At 49.1% G+C, this 21,742-nt stretch overlaps 3 protein-coding genes across 9 annotated transcripts in view; 1 reads left to right on the top strand and 2 right to left on the bottom strand.

Annotated features, from left to right (window-relative positions):
* The window catches only part of GALNT16 (polypeptide N-acetylgalactosaminyltransferase 16), a 90,318-nt gene extending 88,978 nt beyond the window's left edge, over positions 1 to 1,340 (bottom strand). The window contains exon 1 of the mRNA XM_025442365.3: positions 1,164 to 1,340. Within this exon, the coding sequence (XP_025298150.1) occupies positions 1,164 to 1,340 (177 nt within the window). The remainder of the gene's footprint in view (positions 1 to 1,163) is intronic.
* On the top strand, positions 1,309 to 12,594 carry LOC112656883 (translation initiation factor IF-2-like). Of its 6 annotated transcripts, none has more exons than XR_007412400.1 (4): positions 1,925 to 2,443; positions 2,945 to 3,613; positions 4,299 to 4,500; positions 5,233 to 12,594. XR_007412400.1 is itself a non-coding variant. In XM_049113299.1 (3 exons), exons 1-2 carry the CDS (start codon positions 1,309 to 1,311, stop codon positions 4,318 to 4,320), a joined length of 624 nt encoding a protein of 207 aa, XP_048969256.1. In that variant the 3' UTR covers positions 4,321 to 4,500; positions 11,299 to 12,594. The 6 variants fall into 6 exon arrangements, 1 of the variants encoding a protein (XP_048969256.1); XR_003134723.3 differs by adding an exon at positions 3,751 to 3,838 and having other exon boundaries at positions 1,925 to 3,613; XM_049113299.1 differs by lacking the exons at positions 1,925 to 2,443; positions 2,945 to 3,613 and adding an exon at positions 1,309 to 1,910 and having other exon boundaries at positions 11,299 to 12,594.
* Positions 9,604 to 21,742, bottom strand: part of EXD2 (exonuclease 3'-5' domain containing 2) — a 63,365-nt gene continuing 51,226 nt past the window's right edge. For both annotated transcript variants that reach the window (XM_025442866.3, XM_025442867.3), the window contains one exon: positions 9,604 to 20,692. In XM_025442866.3, coding sequence (XP_025298651.1) covers positions 20,476 to 20,692 — 217 coding nt within the window. In that variant the 3' untranslated portion in view covers positions 9,604 to 20,475. The remainder of the gene's footprint in view (positions 20,693 to 21,742) is intronic.

Raw genomic sequence — 21,742 nt, 5'->3', positions numbered from 1 at the left:
GCCTTCGCCCTCCTGGACCTGCACCTCCCGGAGGAGCTCCACGCTCCTGCCTCCCGGGGCCCAGCTCTTTCCCATCAGGATGGCCACCCAGCTCCACTCTCCCACCCTGGGCCCCGCACTTTCTCCCCCTCCTCCTTCCCGGGCCGCTTCTGGCCCAGCCGCCCCAGCCTGGCAGCGTGTCCCAGGGTCGCCCGAGGCTCTCGGCCGCCACCGGCCCGGGTCTGGAGAGCGCGGCCCGCCCGCCCCTCCGGCCTCAACAGGTGCCCCTGCCCCACGGGGCTGTCAGCCGGGCCGGGCGGAGGCGGGGGCAGGGACGCCCCCTGCAGGGCGGAGGGGGCTCCGCACGCCCCCCCCTCGTCCCCGGAGCGCCCAGGGCCCGGGCAGAGGCGCGGAGGCCCCCGCCGCGCTCCGCCACCTTTGTTTCCCTGCCCGCGCGTCGCGGGGCTGACCTCGAGAGAGAAACCTGCCGGCCCGAGCGCACACACCGCCGGCTCGCCCGCCGCCACGGACCCTCGCGCTGGGGTGAAGGGCGCCTACAGGAAGAGACCTCTCCCGGACCCAGAGAGTGCCGCGCGTGCGAGTGGGGGAGTCAGTCCTCCGCGCCAAAGGAGCAAGTTCAAGTTGATCCGGGCTCGGCCCCTAGCGACCCTCCCTTGCCCAGCGCCGCACCCCACGTCCTCTGCCGCCCGGAGACTAGAGAGGGGTGCGCGCGGCCACCTACGCGCTCCGCCGCGCGAGGTTCCCACTGCCGGGTCGCCGTGCGCGCGGTCCGGCCGCCTTCCTGGGGCAGGCGAGGTGCGGCCGGCCCCGGCCCCGTCCCCGGCCCCCGCCCGGCCCCCCGCCCCCGCGGCGCGGCGCAGCGCTCAGGGAGCCACGTTCCCAGTCGCGCGCGCACGCCGGGCCCACCAAACTTGCAGCACTTTCTCCCAGCCCCCACCCGCTGTCACCCTCCCTCCATCCGTGCGCCCCGGCCCGGCCGGCCCGACAGGGGTTGCCATAACAACGGACAGGAATGCTCCAACAAATACAAAGCCGGCGGGGCGCGGCGGGCACGCAGCCCCCGGCCCCGCGCCCTCCGCAGCCGCGCGGGGCTCCGGACGCGCGCCGCCTCCCCGCCTCCCCGCCCCCCTCCCCGCCGGCCGCCCTGCGCGGGGCGTACTCACAATGAGCGGGATGGTGCGGTCCTCGCGGGGCTGCTCCGGCCTCCCGCCGGCCCTCTGCGCGCCCCGGCCGCCGGAGGATGCTGCGTGGGCTCGGTTGTCCTGCCATAAGTAGTAGAAAGTGCCCAGGATCCAGGCGACGGTCAGGATGGCGATGGCATTGGCGCGGATCTTCCTCATGGTGGGCGGGCGGGCGCCCCGAGCGGGGGCGCGGGCCGGCTTGCTCTGGGGGCCGGAGTGGGGGCGCGCGCAGCCCCAGCTGTTTGTTTTCGCTCGCGCCTGGCTGCTCAGTCCTGCAGAGCAGAAAAGGGAGAGGTGGGGGGTGGGGGGTGATAGGGAGAGACCGGAGCGCGGAGCGATCCTCACGGTCCTAATGCCCTTCAGCCCCGAGCGCGCGCGTCCCCCGGGCGCCCATTCATCCGCGCGCAGAGCCCGCCCCGCGCTCCAGCCCCCGCCGGGCCGCGGGGAGAGGAGCACGGCGGGTGCCCAGCGGCGCGGCAGCAGGGCCCCGAGAGCCGCCCGCCCGCGGTGGAATGGCGACGGGCCAGAGCCAGCCTCTGCTCCCACCGCTCCGCGACCGAGCGCCCGGCGGCTGCCCCCGCGCGGCCCCGGCCGGTCCCGCCTCCCTCCCCCGCCCCGGCCCGGCCCGAGCCGCCCTGAGTCACCGGCCGAGACGCGCGACCCCGGCCCGCGCCGCGAAGCTGCAGCCCCCGGCTGCGCTCGCAACTGCGCTCTGGCGCGGGGTTCAAGGTGTGTGCGGCGAGGCCTCGGGGAGGGGCGGCTGGGCGGGAGGAGAGTCTGGAGTTTGCACGGGAATCCTCCGCAGCCTAGGACGCCGAGCCGGCCCGGGGCCCGCGCGGAGGAAGGAGCGGCAGCCGGTGCACTCGACGGTCGCAGAGAGCGGAAGGGATGGGCTCTGCTTCACAGCCAGGAAAGAAAGATGGGGGTACAACTACCCCACATCTTCCTTTGGCCCGGGGCTCCCAGCTTTCACGAGGCTTCCCTCCAGACCTTTCATTGTCCTCTGAACAACCGCGGGGGATCATCACCGCTATTTGTCTAGGGAGGAAGGAGGCCAGAGGAGGCTGGAAGACTGGCCCGAGGCCACACACTCCTAATTAGTGGGCAGAGCCTAGTCGAGAAGCCACCTCTCCGTTTGCACTTTCCACAAAGTGCAAAACACGGTGGTGAGAGACGGACACAGAAATCACGGAGATTTGGCCCCAGCCCTGGAGGCATTGAGAATCCCGTGTGGACTGCTGTTGTTCAGAGCAGAAGGCAAGGTGGGCTGAATTAGTTCTAGGAGAGCAGCACAGTGTCGGGCACAGAGGAATAAATACCCCGTATGGCAAGGTAGTCTTAGAGAAGGCTTCTCACAGAAGGTGGACAAACCTTTGAATAAATTCTTAAGAGGCGGGGCAGGGGGAGGGCAGGGTAAGCATTAGATGCATGGAATAGCCAGAGCAAAGGTCTAGAGGATGGCAGTACTTGATGTGCTCCAGAAAAGAGAGCTGCCTGGCATTGCTGGGGCCCAGAATGCTGGAAAGGGCTTGGAGGGGCTTGACTTGGGCAGGCTGAGCCCTGGAATGCCAGGGGCAGAGCTGGCAGGGAGCTTACTTCTTGCTGTTGCTGTTGGACACTGGCTCTCACGGAGGGTCCTGGCCCACATAAGGTCCCTGACTCTAAATGAAGCTGCCTCAGGAATCAGGCAAAGGTGAGGTCACCGCGCATGCCTTCCCCAACCACCCCCATCTGCACCACTTATTTTTTCCCTGTTTCTCCAGCATGAAGGACTGACCCATGCATGTAATAGACCCTCATTATGTTGCTATTGGAATGAAATAAAATGAAGGAAGGAAAAGCCTAATGAGTTTTTGCTGCAGAAAGATCATCATTGGCACTGCAGTACCCTCCTCCTCACTCAGAACGTGAACCTCGAGGAAACGTAGACACGTCTAAAAATGACTCCACCAAGAATACGACCCTGGAAAAGGAGTGTACAAAGAGGGTCTCACAAAGTAGCAGAGAATCCGAGGCCTGAGTGTGGAGATGCCACTGGCCCTGGAGCTGTGGGTCAGCCTTGCCCTCCTGGGTGTCTCTTGCCTGGGGAGTTTAATTAGACTGCAGTAGGGGCAGGATTCACTCCCATAGATGGAGAAAACCACTGTTAAGCCATAGCCTGGTTTCCACCGGAATCATGGAGCTGATCCAGTGGCCATGTCCTCCATGAGAAGCGAGAAAAACCTTGCTGCTTAAGAGTTGGGCCCCACAGGCATTTCCAAACATCAAGAAAAAGTACGGGAACTGGCTTCTTGGAGTCCCCACTTCCACACAGGCTCTCAGGCCAGCAAAGTGGAAAGACTTGGGGAATGGCCCTCTGTTGCCACTGGCTGCTTCCCTCAGCCAGGCCTGGCCTACGCATATCTAGTTGCCTCTGGTCTTGGGAAAACCAGGTGAGAGGATGTGGGATCCAAAGACATTACATCAACTCCTAGTGAGAAGCTCCAAACTCACCCCTAGGCATTGGGGGTGGTGGTGGTGGTGGAGCTGGAAACCAAAATCAGACTGATGGGTTTTCCAATGGTTCTAGAAGGAGGAGGACTGTGTGAAGAGAGGGAGGGAAGCAGAAGCTGGAATTTGGCAGGATTTCTGCATGGCTCTTCTCTTCCTCCTCAGGGGTCAGTGGTGAGGATGCTATAGCGCTGTACCAACTGTCACTCCCTGGGAGCTCTGTCCCAAAGAGAAGCCTGTCCCCCACCACACACCCCCATGCCACCACCACCAGAAAAACCCCATAACTTCTCTGTGACGTTAGACTTCACAGCCAGTCTTCCCTTAGGTAGACGCAGTAAACTTTCCCCAGGGCAGGGCCAGGATGGGGGCAGGGGTCGGGAGGCAGGTCATTACCATGCTCATTTGGCCAACAGAAATTTGACCTAGGCAGGAGTTAGGTGATGGGTCTCCAGCCACAGGTACATCGCAAGAGCCTGGGAATACGGGCTGTCACCTTACCTACAGCCCATGGGCTTTCTTCCAGATTTGAATCCTAAATAGGTGCACGGCTGAGGCTCAGCCCTCCCCGAGATGGCGTTCAGTGTTCAGATATGACAGTGAGCATTGTTTTCTCTCTGGTCCTAGGAATGGAACCGTAGAATCATAGAATCAAAGCGACGCCTAAGAAACTTGGTGTTGCCCAGCATCCATTAACAAGAGTGGTGATAATCGCTGTAGTTCACTGGGTACCCAGCAGGTGCCAGCTGCTGAGCTGGCTCCTCACATATGTGATCTCTGAAGCGCCACAGCCTGCAGACCCGGACTTGGGAAAACTCTTATACAGCAGGTAAGAGGTGGGCTGGATTTGAGTCCATTCCCTATGCCAGTGTCTGGGCGCCTGTGCAGGGCTTCTGAGCACCCTAGGTGGTCTGCAGGGTGGTCAGAAGTTCTGTAGGCTGGGACCTCTCCTCCAGATTGGGGCCTGCATTTTGTCCTCCGGAGAAGGAGGGATGTGCGGAGATGACCTCCAAGGTCCCTCCCAAGTGTGCCTTTTTGGACTGCTGGTTCCTTGGGCACTTTCTTTCGAAATGTGGCATTGTTCTCTGGCACGTCCCTTTCTCTTTTGAAGCTGTTGAAGCCAGCAGCTGGGCAAAGCCACATGCCCTTGGCACTCCCAGAGGCCCCAGGGAACACTCTGCCCCTGTGCATTTGATGTGGGGATGGATAACAGGGGGAAAAGGGCATATAGTCTGGGTGGGATCCTAGCTCTGGAGCTAGGTAACCTGCATTCAAAAGCTGTTAGGAGGGATCCCTGGGTGGCGCAGCGGTTTGGCGCCTGCCTTTGGCCCAGGGCGCGATCCTGGAGACCCGGGATCAAATCCCTCGTCGGGCTCCCAGTGCATGGAGCCTGCTTCTCCCTCTGCCTATGTCTCTGCTTCTCCCTCTGCCTATGTCTCTGCCTCTCTCTCTCTCTCTCTCTGTGACTATCATAAATAAATAAAAATTTAAAAAAAAAGCTGTTAGGAGAGTCACCTATTAGGAGAGTGGCTTGGGCATATTCCTATCCTGTTTCCTCTAGGGGCATTGACAGCACTTAACTTGCTGCACTGTTGGGAGAGACAGGAAATAAAGTACGGAAAGTCCAGTGCTGGTCACCACTCCAGGCACCCACCTCACCCCGCCCCTCTCACAGGCACTGCTGCTGGCTGCTGGCACCAGGGGCTCTCGAAAGGCCTGGCCAGGGTGCACGCAGGGGACGGCTCACCAGGGCTGTGAAGGAGAAAAGACCCCAGACAGGCCCAACAAGGATGACCGTCCTGCCCCAGAAGTGCGTGGCTGCCTCCCTCTTTAGAGCCTGTGCTGAGCAGCCCCGAGGGGGCAGGGGAGACGCAGAGTACGGGCCCTGGCTGCTGCTGGGTGTCCATTCTTGTCAGCATACCCATTACCCTTGAGACTCCATCAACTCGGAAGCCTCTTGCCCTGTTTGCAGCTGCAGCCGGGACGGATAGTGAGGGAGGGGGATTCGTTAGACCGCCGTGTCTGCCCTCAGCAGAAGAGGAGGCAGACATGGTGAATAGAATGTGTGTTACCGTGCAACAGGCACTGTGCCGAAGCAAGATCTCAGAATACTCACGATGACCCGGTGACCGAGGTGGGACCCTCTCCATTTCACAGACGAAGAGACTGGTGCCCGTAAGAGGTCACCCAGCCATCATAGGATCACCACTGTCAGCTGGCCACACTTAAGGCACCATTGTACCTAAGTGAATGTTATTTCTAAGTTTCTATAAACCATCAAGGAGAGCACCTGGCTCTTTGAAAGAAACTCCAAGAATCTTCTGATCAGTCATCGTCCCCCCCCCCCTTTTTAAAAGATTTTATTTATTCATGAGAGACACAGAGAGAGGGGTAGAGGGAGAAACAGGCTCCCTGTGGTGAGCCTGATGCAGAACTTGATCCCAGGACTCCAGGATCACAATCTGAGCTGAAGGCAGAAGCTCAACCACTCAGCCACCCAGGCGTCCCAGTCATCGTTCTCCCATTTGGCTTTTCATATCGATTTCTGCCACTGGAATGTAAGCTCCATGAGGGCAGGAGTTCTTGTGTGTTTTCTTCACCACTGTCTCCCCAGCACTTAGAACAGCACTTGGCATATAGCCGCACACAGTACATGCTTGTTAAGTACTTATTGATGCAAGGAAGGGAGGGAAGAGAAGGAATGGGCAGCTGTGAGCACCATCAGTGCAGGACTAGAGCCCAGAGAAAGGGAGTGACTCATCTGGGGGTCAGTCAGCGTGGGCCAGTGGGGGGAGTAACTCGGTTCCCCAACAGTGCCTCCCCAGGAGCACTGTTCCCCTTCCTGCAACCACGGGACCAGGGGCCAAATGTTGCTGCCCCACGATGGTGGGGCAGGGGGTATGGGGTATGGAAAGGTCCCCTGTGGTCCCATCAGAATTTGGGAGGAGTGACCCTGGTTCTGGTGGATAACTGCAGGAACTACGTATTATTACTGATCATAAAATGAGCCAGCTGTTGCATTTGGGGATAATAAGATTGCAGTGGCTGAGGGTTAATTAGAAATGTGTCAAATGCTTTTTTTCTTAACAGTAAGGAATTTCTACAAAGGAGAAATGCAAAAATAAAGCCAGCTGGTCAGCAGAATTGGTCCCAGAGGCAGAGCCCTCTGCAAGGCCTCCCTGCTCTCCTCATCTCTGCCGTGCTCTCCTTCATCCCTTCCCCCTCTCCACAGCCTCTATGGAGATGAGTGGCAAAGGTCCTCAGAGGCAAACAGATGGCCCAAAATACCAGGGCAGTGCTTGTCACATGTCCGTCTCTCACCCTTGAATGAGAGTTCCTCTGAGCAGGGCCTGGCAGCCTTCTTTTGTCACCAGTTTCTAGCACAGTTTTTGAGCATCATGGCAGCACTCCTTGAGTATTTGTGCAATGAGTGGATGAGTAAATACCTAGGGTGGAGGGCTGCTGTGACTCCCCCTTCTGTCCCATGAAAATTCCACAAGCCTGCTCAGAATGCAAAGGCTGCTTACCCACAGGGTGCTGTTCCTGGTCCTTTTCTTTCCTTTCCTTCTTGAAGCCTACCACACCAGGCAATTTTACGTTCCAGGGATACAAAAATGAGCAAAACCTGATCACAGCTTCAGAGGAGCCCAGTAGCTGATCATGGGGAAGTACACATCAATTGCCACAAGAGGATATAATGGAATTCTATTGAAGCACAAAGGGGTCTTCTTAGAGTAAGAACTCATCTGGGAACAGAATCTCTAAGGGTAGGCAGGTAGGCAAGAGGTGGAAGGGTGTTCTGGGAAGAAGAGGCAAACAGAGGACACTAGGATGTGGAAGTGCACGGGAGCCCAGGAAACGGGGTACGGGGCAGTGACAAGGTTAGAGGTGTAGGCATCAACAGGTTAGCAGATATCTTTCATGTCTTTATAGGACATTTGGACTGACTCTGGTAAGCCATGGAGAACCATCTAAGATTTTGAAACAGGGAGTGACATGATCAGTTATAAATTTTAGTGAGGAGGCTGGAGACTAGCAGAAGATCACAATGATATAATAGTCCAAGCAAGTAGTTGTTGTGGGCCTGGGTGAGGACAGAAACAAACTCTGGAGGAGAGGGAGAGGGCAGACTCAGAGGATGTGGCGATCAGTAGGAAGTGGGGTTAGAGAAGGGAGTTAAGAATAGTATGCAGATTTCTTGTGTAAAAGACAAGTGCTTTGGTGTAAGGTCAGGAACCATTCATTGAAATGGGAAATACAGGAGGAGGAACAATTTGAGAGACATGTTCAACTGAACCTGAGGTCTCTGTGGTCTGCCCAGAAAGGTTGCTGGAAGTCCAGGTCTGGTGCTTAGGAACAGGAGTGGAAGAAGCTGGTCAGGTGGTCAGATAGAGAAGAGAAAACCAGAGGCACAATTGGGGCAAATGCACTCCTGGGTGGCTGCCCATTGTGCCCAGCATCTAGGCCATAGGAGAGAACTATGTGCATCAGAGATTAGGACTTCTGGATCCCTCGAGTGAAAACGAAGCCACAGAGAACTGGCAGTTTTTTCCCTACTCCATCAGATACCCTGTTTCAAGGGCCCCAGACCTAAGCTCTTGGGAATACTTGTTTCTTTATCAAGGACCTCATCACCTGGCACATATTAGGATGGACCCCTAGACTTAGGGCTGGAGCAAACTTTGGCTGAGAAAGAGATTATGCAATAAGACCAGATAAAATTGAAATGCAAAGGGACACCCCCCTCCCTCTGTCCCGGCCCTGCTCCTGCATCTCCTTTGGTCTAATTGGGCCTGCCATTGATACCTCCATTTTCCCTGAGAAACTGGAAGTTGGAAAGAAAGGGAATGTTCCTGGGATTGGTACATATTTTGAAGCTCTCAGCAAGGCTGAAAATATCCATCGATATATTTTGAAGTGTAATTTCCACTCCCTTACCAGCCAAAATAATTGAACAGGAAGAAAAAGCTGTTAATGCAGGAGGCGTGTAACATCAGATCCACATTGCCTGGAAATTTACCATTTCAAAGCAATTGAGGGTTTTTACTGCCAGTGTTTACAGTCATACATGTCCCCTCTCACTGAAGCCATCAAAAGGCCCATCAATCTGGTTTGGACACTGAAGTCATTCACAGTGTCTGGAGCAAATGTCAAAGCAGAGAGAATTTTAAAAAATTATCCTGCCATTTTGTCAGCATATAAATTGTGGGGTGTCTCCTCCCAGGAGGTGCTGTACACAGTTGGGGCTGTCAGTGCTCATGGATCCAGTGGTGCCAGAGCTCCACAGTGGCATAGCCAGGCACACCCTCCTCACACCTTAGGCATCTCCACCCTGGGGTCCATGCACAGACTCTTACTCAAGTCTGGGTGGGCATTTCTCCCTCCTGCCCAACAAAAGATACCTGCCTCTGCCTCCAGCCTGGTGCCATGAGCCCGAGGGGTGCGGATTCCTCAGCAGAGTGACATCATGCTGCCTCTAACAGCCTCTGCCCAGCTCAGCAGGACAGTAGACTCAGTTGACTTTCATCTTCTGTCCACTGCCAATGCCTGAGTGTGTGCGTGCGTGCGTGTGCGTGTGTACACAAGTGCACATGTATGTTTTTTAACTAGCTGTAACTTCAGGTTTTTCCTGGAAATTACCAATTTCTTTCCCTATATTTGTATCCAATTAAGGAAGTTTCTAAACCCATGCCCAATCATTTGTCTTTCATTTGGGGATCCGTATCTTTCCAAAGGCCACCACCTAAAAAGTGCCATTACCTCACTTGGTGACTCTGGAAAAGTCACTTTCTAGGACTCTTTCTTGTGTTTGAAATGAAGGCTTTGGTACAAGGGACTCAGAAGGTCCTATCCAGTGCTAGCATTTTAAGATTCTATTTAGTTATTTTAATATTTCAAACCATTCCTGCCCCAGCAAGAATTATTGGCAATAAACCGAGATACAGTTTTCTTTATTAATCATTTAGTCCCTCCACACACATTACATAAATACATATACATCCAAACAATTTAAAATATTCCATTGGGTCAAGAATCTAAAAACTTCTGGATTACAGCAGACCTAAAAAAGGAGAAGTAAGAAGAATGTACAAGAAATTGGTACATCCAGGATGCCTGAGGAGGGGAACTTGAGAACAGAAGTGGGAGGCTTTTCATCATTTATTCTTTTGTATCTTTTGAATTTTTTTTGCCACATGCATTTATTACCTCTTCAGTTTAAACATTTTTTTAAGCAAGAGAAGAGTTTTCCTTTCTTTTTCTTCTACCAAAGCCTCTCTGCGGCTCATTTCCTGGGGGTAGAGGAGACTGTGCTAGGATTGGCATCATGCACTGGAAGCCAACCCTCAGCCCAGGCCCAGCCCAAGACCAGTCCTAGCCCTCCAGCTGGGTTGGCCAACAGCCCTGCTCCCCTGCCTGCACCATGTGCATGGAGGGGTTCTGTGGGTGGGCACCACTGCTGGCTGCCCTTGCCACTGGCACTCCGGCTGTCAAACTGGTATAGAGACTCCATTCAAGGCATTCCAGGAAGGGGCTAGCCCTCCTGGCTCCAGCTGCCTGGTGGGCAAAGGGGCCCGAGAGTCCAGCAAATGGGGAAGTATGTACATCCAGCTTCAAATTCTCCAGATTTTGCCATTCACTTTCAAAGACAGACTGCTTTTTGTCTTGTTTTGTTTTCTGTTGCTAATATAACATGAGGGCAGGAACAGGAAAGGAAAATAACAAAAGGACCAGAGATGCACGGGGAGAAAAGGTCTTTAAAGCTCCCCTTTCTCCTGGCCCCGTCCCCATGCCACTGGCCTCTGCTGGGCAGAGCTGGGCTGCAGCATCTCTGGCAGGTCCCACTCCCCTGGTTTTCTCCCCTCGTGGAGCTCCTGCTCAGCTTTCCCTGGTGACATCTAGCTGCTGCCCGGCCTTCTTTCACCTCCTTCTCTGATTATCCCCTTCGATGAGTGCTGGCTGTCACTTCTGTGTCCCCTACTTCCCTCTACCCCTCCTATTTCACTGCCACACTGCCCAGAGACAGCCGCCATCTTTGAGGTCATTGCCCAGACTGGTGCTGTCACCTGCCCCACAACTGGGATTGCTCAAGGTAGGGCTCCTCCACCAACTGTTCAAAATCCCCGTACCGACTTCTTTCCAGGGTCAGCAAAGCCCAGGTGGGGGCAGGTTGTCCTCCAGCAGGCTATACGAAGGTGCAGGCAAGAGGACATTCTGAGAAGCCATGACAGAGTCAGACAAGGAGCAGCAGATGGAGACACACACTTGATAGAGTGGACACAAGAGATGAAAAGATACAGAGTTATGAGGAAAAACAGCTTCAGGGAAAGAAAAAGCAGAGAGTGAAAACCAATAAAAGTGTAATAGTACTAAAACCAGAAAGGCCTGAAGAGAAACCATCCAGGGAGCAGCAAGAGGACAGCTGACATGAGTGGAGTCAGGTCAGAGAGAAGGAGCAGGAGGGCTGGGGCGGGCAGTGTGTGAGGGGCCGGAGGCCGGATGAGTGGCGCAACAGAAATCTCTTGGGAAGGGTCATTCACCTCCCAGGCTATTGGGCTTATTGGCTGCAGCGAGCAGAATCTTTTTCAAACACAGCAAGCATTTTACCTTGGTCTGCTTCCCTGTCTAGAAAAGGCTGGAGCCAAAGGCTGAGGGAACCATTCCAGGATAAGGACCCTGCACGGACAACAGAGCCAGGACCATGAGATCCTGGCCCCCTCTGGGAATCAGCCTGCCTTCCCCTGACACAAGCTGCCAGACCACTAAACTCAGTGTATTGATCCAAGTCCCAAAGGCTGTTTGTGTTCTCCACTTCCACTGGGAAAGGCTCGACGACTTCCTTAATTCTGTCTTCAAGCTTGTCAGAAAGCAGATGCTGTTCAAATGTGACAGCTGCTCTAAAGGGATGCTCCCTGGGAGCTCCCTGACCAGTGGGAATATTTGCAATGATGACTGAAGAGGCCTTGGGTGACCCGGTAACAGCAAGACAAAGAAGAGAGCACCAAAGGACATCAAAAATAAAATGGCCCCAGGCAAACCATATGGGACTTGAATTGGAAAACACCAACAGCCTCGCTCCTTTCCCTAGACTGTGTATCTTTGGAGAAGACCTGACTCCTTAACCACCTGCCACGGAGGAGTACCAAATTAGGCTGGGAGGTAAAAGTGGCTGAGTGAAGCCAGCCATCCATCATGCTTTGGTTTCTGTCTGACTGAGAGGGTTGGGCACGAGAGGTCTTCCTTCCCTGGCTCTTGAGCCTGTAAATTGTGTAAAGTATGGTTCCAGGCTGAATATAAGTCCTCTGCTCTGCATGACATTTATACTCTTGAAAAACTTAGTGTATCAATCAAATCAAATTTTGCCTGCCAGAGAAGCTGGCTTTTCAAAATAAATTTGAGGTCAATCCTATGTTTAAAGAGAAGAACGGCTTGTGAAGCTGAATAATCATCCCAGTTCATGTCTGTAACTTTGGAATTTTGAATGTCTGATTTGAGTGGCTATGGGGGGTAGGGATGAGACTGTCTAGAGATCCACCTACAGTTTACTTGTAGGTTACAATTAAGTATTACTTTAAAACAAATTAAAAAATCAGATAGGTGTGTTGCAGGAGCCCCTACTAAAGAAATATGAATTTTTAAAAATTGATCATGGAAAATTTCAAATATGTATTTTAAAAGTAGCAAGCCTAATATTAAAAAAAAAAAAAAAAACTCCAGATATTATCACCTCCTGGCTAATCCTGTGAGAAACATGGACTTTTGCGCCAGGTGACAGATATGGAGAATGAACTTTATGGGACAGGACAAATAGGATTAGTCATACAAAGCTACAGGTCCAAGTCTCTGCATAAATGCCCTAGACTAGAGCCTAGAGTGTAAAGAGAAGAGAAGAGAAATATATTCCTGGTTAATAACCAAAGAAGAAGGGATCCCTGGGTGGCGCAGCGGTTTGGCGCCTGCCTTTGGCCCAGGGCATGATCCTGGAGACCCGGGATCGAATCCCACATCGGGCTCCCGGTGTATGGAGCCTGCTTCTCCCTCTACCTGTGTCTCTGCCTCTCTCTCTCTCTCTCTGTGACTATCATAAGTAAATAAAATAAAAAAAAAAAATAAATAACCAAAGAAGAAAGTTGAGACTTAAAAAAAAAAAAAAAAAAACACACACTCAGCCCCAGCCCCAGGCTGAACAACACCTAAGTAACAGTAAAGTCTAAAGTCCTTACCTTCAAGGAGGGAAAGGACTAGGGGTGGAGGGAGGAGACTCCCTTTCCATTACACAATAAAAAATTTTTTTTTGGTATTATGTGCATATATTACCTGTTTTCAACAGTAACTTGTCAAAAAACAAATATGAAGCTTTGAAGTAACCACATCTACTAGATATGACAAAAGAGCAAACAGCCCACATTCAGACCACCAAACCTTCATCCTGTTTTGACTTGGATTCTTTGTCTTATTACAATAATTTGCTCCAGCAGATGAATGCACAACCTTCCAATCCAAGGCTGTACATAATCATATGTTTTATTTATTTATTTATTTATTTATTTATTTATTTATTTATTTATTTATTTTTAGATGTTTCATGTAATATAAGAAACCCCAGCCCTGAGAGCTGGAGTAACTGGACTCAGGCCATGGGTTACAGCAGTTCTGGAACCTGAGGGTTTGGCATCCATGCTGAGCCCAAAGCCCTGAGTGGGAGCCTGGCCAGAACCCATGCACCATGCCCTATCTCCTCATCAGCACCCACATCCACACAGAAGTGCGCCCCACCCTGGTGGGCGGTAAGTACTCAGATCTAGAGCAGGTTCAGTATCTGGGGGCCTCAAAGAGAAGTGTCTTGGGAAACAACTTTTGTTAGCACTTTATTAATAACCCTCCTCGCATAGTCCTAGATGAGCTGAAATGCAAAGGCTTCCTTGTGCTGAGCATGACTGAGATGGGCCAGACACTGGTGTGGTGGCTGCACAAGGGGTGACTCTCTCACACTGAGGAGCAGACAGGGCACCTCTTTTTTGCATGGTTCCCAATCCTGAGTGTCCATTTACTCACTGCCCAGCCTCTTTCTTCCCAAATCGTTGTTTTCCTTAGCCCAGCACCCCTGCACTTTTCTGAAACCTATTGCAGCCAGTGGGAGACAGCAGGGCCCTTGCCCTACTGTTTCCAGTTGCCTCTCCAGCTTCAGGCCTGGCCAAGGGCCCTAGAGGAGGTCATGTTCTGTGGGTAGGCTGGGAGGCCCCCAAGAACCAGGCCATCCTTGGCCAGGAACTGGGAGCTCCCAAGGAGCATGGCCCCAGGACTGGGTGGCAGGGTCCGGCATAGCTAGTATAAGCCAGTAAGGGGCTATGATGAGTGGTTGCTCCAAAAAAAAAAGAAGAGAGAAGAGAAGAGAACGAACCACCAGCCCTGAATGGTAACATGGATGCATACAATTTGTCAAAATTCACAAGCAGTGCTCTCAAGATTTGTACTTTATTGTATGTTCATTATACTGTGCTTCAATAAAGTATTATTAACAACAAAAATCCTAGCTTTTGTGAATGAAAGTCAAAAATCGTCATTTCAAGGTTTACTGGGTTGGTGGTTCAGAGAAAACTTGTTTTGAGAGGACAACATGATGTAGACGTTTTGTAAAAACTTGCTTTTTGGAAACCATCACTACAGCATGTGCTTTTGGTTAAGCATTCCATGGCTGAAACGCAACTCTATGCTGAAATGCCGAGAGGATGAGGCAAAATCTTGGCCAAGGTCAAGCTCTGCTGATGGTTTGAGAGGCGGACGGCAGCCAACTGCTCTGCACTTGTATAACATTTAAGAAAGAAAAACTAACCACAAGCCATCTTCTGTCCCTTTTTGGAGCCAACATTAGTCCTGTTCATTGTATCCAAGAACACAGAGGAAGCCATATGTATGTGGCTATAGCTCAGACCTACCAAACCTTCAAGGCCATACTTTGATTTGAAAAAACTAAGCTAGCTGACTGGAACTCTAGTTAGCTTTATGGGATATAACAAAAGATGTCAGAATTTTAGATGAAGTTACGGTTCATCAGAGGGCAGAGAAACACACCTTAGCCTTCCTTTTGGCTATCTTTTGGAACTACAGCAACAAAATGACCCTAATTTGGTAGAAAATGGGGGCTCATGTCTATATCTGAGCGATTGTTATAAAAAGAGCTTCAAGTTTAGCATATTTGGTCCAAATCTGTGCTACACAAAGGAAAGCCAATATACCAACACCCTCTTTGGGACTGAAACTAAGCACAAGGATGAACTGGGAAATGTACTCTCTGTCTAGTCATAGGGATATATATATAGAGAGAGAAAAGTCTTTTGATAGCTTATAAGATATAAACTTTATGTTTTACAAATGTCTGTCTTGCTGGTGGCCAGATAAAGGTAAGAGGGACAAAGTCCAAGGCCAGTCAGGGTTATACAAGATGCAGGCCCCCAAAACTTCCCAGTCTCCCTGTGAGTTGATCATGTCTTAGGACTTACGGGTGGATAACAATGTGTTAACACTGTGGATCCCTCAATTTTCTTAGGCAGTCATGACAACATAAAAAGAGAATATTTTTAGCTTATTGGTTTAATGTTTTCTTTTTGAAGTACCTAATTCTATTCAGTCCTCTATAGTATAGTCTTAATTTCTCCTATCCTTAAAATGAGAAACACTTACTCCTTCTTTCTCAATATCTTCCCATCTATAATACTTGGCAAACTTGCCTCATTTCCATTCTGTGCTTATCTCTTATTAAACCTTACAGCACTAGCAATGCAGTTGAAGATAAATATTTCTCTTCTTTTTTTATTGTTAAATAGTGAGCTAAGTAGAAATGTGAGTTCCCTAAGGCCATGCACAGCACATCTCTGGTGAGAAGTATATTCCGACCCCAGGTGGAACACCAGATGGAGGAAGCAGGCTTCTCTCTAGTCAATGAGGCCAGGAGGACATGGTGTGGCATCCTGCTTTCCTCATTCCCCCTCTTTCCATGCACAGTCTCCATTCCCAGAGCTGGGGGCGGGATGAGGGTGTGCAACGAAGCAGAAGGTACACAGCTCCAAAGGGAAAGTGCCACATAAGAAACAGTGGGATGTATTACAGAAAACTATAGCTAGGAGGGTCCTTACAGCACATCTAACTTCAACTTCTAACTTTATTGGTAAAGGAGCCCAGAGAAGTTAAGTGATTAGTCCAAAGATACACAGTTAATGGCCAGAACCAAAACCTAAATTACCAGCCCATTCCTCTGATCCAACACACAACAGAACTGAGTATAGAGAAAAGCAAAATAGAAAGTTAAATCCATGGGCTACACCCCCATCAATCCACTAACTAAATAAACACACTTCTTTTAAAACTACCCAGGTCTCAGTCTCCCATTTCTTTTCAGCTGTTAGCTTACTAAGCTCAAATGCTTGGTTCTTATCCAAGACTTAATGGATACCCTGGTGACCTGAATAGTCAGAATCCAAACTCTGCCCCAGCATGTTGAAGTCTGAAAAGGGAGATTTTTGGGAAGCAGGAGTAGAATATAAGCTTCCCCAACTCAAGAATATTTTGGACCACACATCATGCTTATAATAATGCTGACTACAAACTCAGCAGCTTTTAGAGCTTATGAAGGCAGAAAGGCAACAGACTACTCACTTAGCAAGAGGAAAATGCAAGAATTGATAACAAGGAAGCTAGAAGGAGGGAAAATGCTCTGAGTTCAGTCTGGAGGGTAGGAAATTAACTACCTCCATTCAGAGTAGAAAATGACCTTTCCTACATTAGAAGAGGATACAACCTAGGATGTCTGAACTAGTTTGATATTCCCCATTCTTATGCAAAGAAAGTTCCAGATTATCCCCCAAATGATTACCCATTTGGTCCAGTTACCCACAGTGTCTAGGGATCTCCAACAAGACTGAACGATAGACAGACCTGGTTAGATGGAAATAATAGTCTAATGGACTTCCCATCTTCCCGAATAACATGCTGGCATTAGCAAGCAAGCGTTGGTGCCTTGAGCAAAGGGGAATGACTAATGCATCTCCTAGCAGGTTGGTGGGATGGGTAATTTGAACCAGCAGGCTCCCTGGCTGCATGTAAGCCCTGTGGCATCACCTGAAGTGAAACTGCTCCAGGATTGGGGACAGGCAGAAGGTATAAGGCTGCAGCATGAGGAGGTAACTTGGTGAATACCTAAATAGACTGCTGAGTTCCAAAGCAAAAGTATTCTGAGGACTATGTATTATATTTTTGTTATTCAGATCAAGAGTTCATCATAACAAGATCATTCTTATACCCTCATTCAGCTTATCTCATCCATGAAAAACTGATACCCACTGTGTTCCTAAAGGATGAGGCATTCCAAAAATGGCCACTAAGCAACAGAAAAGATGAAAGATTAGAAAGAAGGACCCTTTTAACATATGTAATAATTAATAGACTAGCAAGCCAGGAAACTATCTTCTTTAAAAGTAAAAACTGATACCTTCTATGACAATGAGACATAATGAAGGAAAAAGAAAAGGAGGAAAGGATAAACGAATGAAAAACTCAGAGAAATACGGTAAACTAAGAATTTAGATTATAGTCAAATATTAGGGCCCCCTGATAATAGGTAGAAAAGGAAGCTGCACAAGAGCTCTTTCTGCCTACTGGGTTCCTAAGAGTCTAAAGTGAGGGATTAACATGGCTTTACTTCAACAGAACACATTTTGTCATCTGATCTCCATCCGTGACATGGATAAGAATAAGTAACTTATGGCTGCACTCTTAAAAAAGCAACAAATCCCTGAATATTGTGCCTTGTTCACTTTAGAATAACAAATCACTGATTGCTTGTGTATTGTACACACAAAAATATTTATCTGTAACTTTTATTTTACGTTTTTAAAAGTGTTTCCAAAAAACATTGGCTACAAGAGGAAATAAGCCAATAAAGGGTAAGAGACAAGGGGAAGCAGAGAAAAGACTCTGAACCTCAAAACACAACAATCAGGGCACAGAAAGGCCCTTGCCATGACACTGACCTCTCACTACTGTTCACATGGAGGCTCAGCAAATGCACTGGGACATGAGCTAGAGGGTCAGAGAGAAGCATTTCCCTGAAATATACTCCTAAAAGGTGATATCAATTGGTACTCCTCATTCCAGCAATGTGAGTCCCCTCTGTCTCATCTAATTTCTAGGATCCTATCCTAAGTAAGTTATCAAAGATATAGTCAGTCAAAGATTTATATAAAAGATAGTTCATCACAGCATTACTGATATTAACAAGATTTGAAACAACCAAAATTTTCAACAGTATGGGAATGAACTTTAAACTAAAGTATTATAGAGCCACTAGAAATCTACTTTTAAAGATTAGGGGCACAGGAAATTAATTACTTGTGGTACCATGTTAAGTGAAGGGGGAGGAAATAAGATGCTAAGCTGTATATATGTAGGACTCTGAATTTTGTTTGTATTATATGCATTTTTAAATACTGAAAAAGAGATTCATGGACATACCAGCAAAGGTTAGCTCTTTTCTAGATAGAGGGAAGATGGATGGTTTTTATTCCTTTTTTAGACTAATCCTCTTTAATGAACATATACTACATTTCTATCAGCAAAAAACAATAAGCATTTCTTTTAAAATATGCCTGTCCTAAAATATCTCATTTGAGATCACAATTGTCAGTCTTCCGGAAAGGGTGCTAAAGGCTGACTCAGAGAACAAAGAGTCAAATCTACACAGGAACTTCTGGGAAGGGTGAGAAATCTCATGTGCCAGTCTAGCTTCTTTCTCTACGGTGGTTGCTGGCTCTGTAACTGGGCTCTGCAAGAAGCTCTGTTGGAAAATCCATTTCTTCTTCCCACCGCAACCATTACACCTAAATGGCCTTGTGTTTCTTCCCTCTTAGCATGAGGATCACAGGGAAAGAGAATGCAGGCACTCTACTCCCTGTTTCAGAGGAAGAAGTTTTTCTTTTAAGCCTATCCAAATGATCCCAAATCAGCTACACAAATTTGGAAATATAAGTCATCGGTTATGTTCAGGAACCACGTATAAAAGCCCTATTTCTCAAGAATGAATATAAAACAAAATCTGTGAGTGCCACCTTGTGGCAAGCCTGCCTACTTTAAGGACCACCCATCAATCTCCATTGTTTCTGGACTCTCGAGCCTGGGGTTGTCACTGAGGCACATGCCCCACAGTTACCTACCACACTGAACATCCTGTCCCCAAGGTGGCTGGTACTATTCATTTTCAAGGATTCCTAGTTCAGATCCCAGAAATACCTGGTTGAGGACAAGAGGAAATGAAGGAGCAGAGGAATAAAGTGCAAGATGTGCACATCCATCTGCTGACCATGTGTTGATGGGCTATAGTCACAATGCACACGGTATGTCTGTGCGCACGCTGTGTGTGGTACATCTGTGCATGGTATGTCTATGTGCATGCTCTGTACAGTACACCTGTGTGCATACCATACCGCTGCCACACGGCACAGACCTGAAGGATAAATATTTCCTCCTCCAAGAAGATTTACCAATTTTATAAAGCTGAGAAGAAAAAAAGTTTTTACATTTACAGTGAGCTTTGTGCTTAGAAGAAGTTTTATTTATCAGTGTTAGAATAACTATCACCAACCTGGGCACAATTTCAAAACTGTTGGATTCTGGTCATAAAATTATTTTTTAAAGTTTGCTATGATCTTGTAAAGTAAAAAAGTTCTCATAGTTTAGAAAAAATACTAATCACTAATAACTTGATTTCATGCTCAAAGTGGTGGCTTTACTATAAAGAGATGAAACACCACCATTTTGAACATGTAAATATATGAGTTAATCTAGGAGTCCCAGGCATGAGAGCAGGTGGAGAAACCAATGGACTCCAAGAGAGAATTAAGTGTTTAAAAAAGGTCAGTATTACAAATTTGATGGAACATAGACACAGAAAGGACCTGACATTGACTCTGAAAGAAGATAATCTTTGTCTTAGAAAGGGATTAAGCTAAAAACCTTGTACTTCTGGACAGGAGGATTGCAACAGACAGACAACAAACAGCATGAAAGGGAAAGCTGAGCAAATATCAAAGTTCTCTTGAGAGACGGTGCTTATACTTCTCTCTGCCCCACCCAGTTAGAAGGCCTATTTCCAGAAAAGGATTTCCTCCAGTGTTAGGGTGGAAGCATATGGCAGGAAGTTGCTCCTTTGGTCCTGGACGTGAAAAGGGGAGCATTCTCAAGTATGGAAATAAACTGAAGTGACCTAGATGGGATGGATCTCAACCAGGTGAACTGTGGGAGAGCCAAAGAGTTTGTAATTATGAGCTGGAACTGGGAAAATGAATCCGACTCCTTGTTCACCTCTCCAACCTCTAGAAGCATGTTTTCTCCCATCCTAACCCAATGGGATTAAAATACTTGACTTCCCCCTGTTTGAGAAAAACCAACATACTAGACAGGGAAGAAATGTATTAAAAACCTGAGCATCTTAACAAGTTACTTCAGGGAGACTCCTTCATTTGCTGTCTGCACAGGGAAAGCAAAAGAAGGAAAGTAAAATGGAGGCCAAGGCCCTTTTGTCCATAAAAATAAAATAAGGAGGCAAAAAAGAATTCTTACCCTGCCCAACTAAAATCCAAAACCATAAGCTCCCCTTGAAGCAACAGCCTCGCTCCACCAGAAGCATCCTGGGATCAGCGTGGGTTAGCATTCCAAGTTGTGACACTAGGCTCTGACAATTAATGACACGGGAAGAGGTGACTTTCCCACCTTGGCTCAGCTTCCCAGCTGTCCTAACCTGGGAGGAAAGCCGCTATCACGACAGCTTGATGGGAAGGTCTTCCCCATATTTCCGGAGCAGCTTCTGATGGTTGTGGTCCACCGACCACTGCTGGGGCAGGTACCTGGGCTGCATGGAGTCCAGGAAGTGCTGGCGCCAGCGGCTCTCCAGCTGCATGAGGGAGCGCAGCCCGCCCTGGCTATGGCACTGCACCACCTTCAGCCCATGAGGAACGTAGTTTTCATTGGAAATCCTGGCAAGACACAAAGGAAAAGGGTCTGAGGGAAGACTAGCACAGGATGGTCCCACAGATGGCTCTGGGTGCTGCAGGCTAATACAAATACAAGGGTATATGAGAAAGTTGCGAGACTTCTAAAGGGTTGGTTGCTTTAATGTTTGTTTGTTTTTTAAGATTTTATTTATTCATTCATGAGAGACTCAGAGAGAGAGCAGCAGAGATACAGGCAGAGGGAGAAGCAGGCTTCCTGCAAGGAGCCCAATGTGGGACTTGATCTCAGATCCTGGGATCATGCCTTGAGCCAAAGGCAGATGCCCAACTGCTGAGCCACCCAGGTGTTCCTTTAATGGGTTTTTAAAAAAGATTTTATTTATTTATTTGAAAGAAAGAGAGCATGAGTGGGAGAAGGGGCAGAGGAAGAAGGAGAAGCAGACTCCCCACTGAGCAGGGAGCACAATCCCAGGACTCCAGGATCATGACCTGAGCTGAGGGAAGACACTTAACTGACTGAACCACCCATGTGCCCCTACTTTGTTTTTAAAGCATCTTTCCTACACCTGCCTTTTAAAAGAAGTAGTTTGGACATATTGCACACAATGCAACAGAAAGTATTTGGGGATTCTGAGCTATATTTGTGGGAAGGCCACTGCACAATGCTCAGCCCCCACTATAGGGGCTGTACTGTCTGGCTGACAATGAGTGAAGAATGTTGGTCTTTTATTTATTCCAGGGTTACTTAGGTACCAGCTCGCCCTTATTTCAAGTTATTCCATCTGAATCATACTCAGTATTTATATATATTAAATCACCCTACATGTTCCAATGTTTCAAACACTGAAATACCTACATTTGAAATGCAAGGTGGTACATTTCTTTAGTGCCTTCTTTCTCACAGAAAGAATGCCAAACCGTATGGCTTAGGCTGTACAGTTAATGGTATTGTGATAGCACTCTGTGGGGACAGATGGGAGCTACACTGGTGCTGAGCATAGCACAACACATAAACTTGTTGAATTCCTGTTGTACACCTGAAACAAATATAACATTGTGTGACTATATGTCAAC

Source organism: Canis lupus, chromosome 8 (assembly GCF_003254725.2).
Source record: "Canis lupus dingo isolate Sandy chromosome 8, ASM325472v2, whole genome shotgun sequence".
NCBI lineage: Eukaryota > Metazoa > Chordata > Mammalia > Carnivora > Canidae > Canis > Canis lupus.
Note: the sequence above shows the minus strand (reverse complement) of the source record. Positions and strands in the feature narration are given on the sequence as shown.

Excerpts from the sequence above, each read along its gene's own strand:
- LOC112656883 (XM_049113299.1), top strand. The coding sequence starts at position 1,309 with ATGGCGATGGCATTGGCGCGGATCTTCCTCATGGTGGGCGGGCGGGCG. Across the intron at positions 1,911-4,298 it reads GCTCTGGCGCGGGGTTCAAG|GAATGGAACCGTAGAATCAT; the intron begins GTGTGTGCGGCG and ends CTCTGGTCCTAG.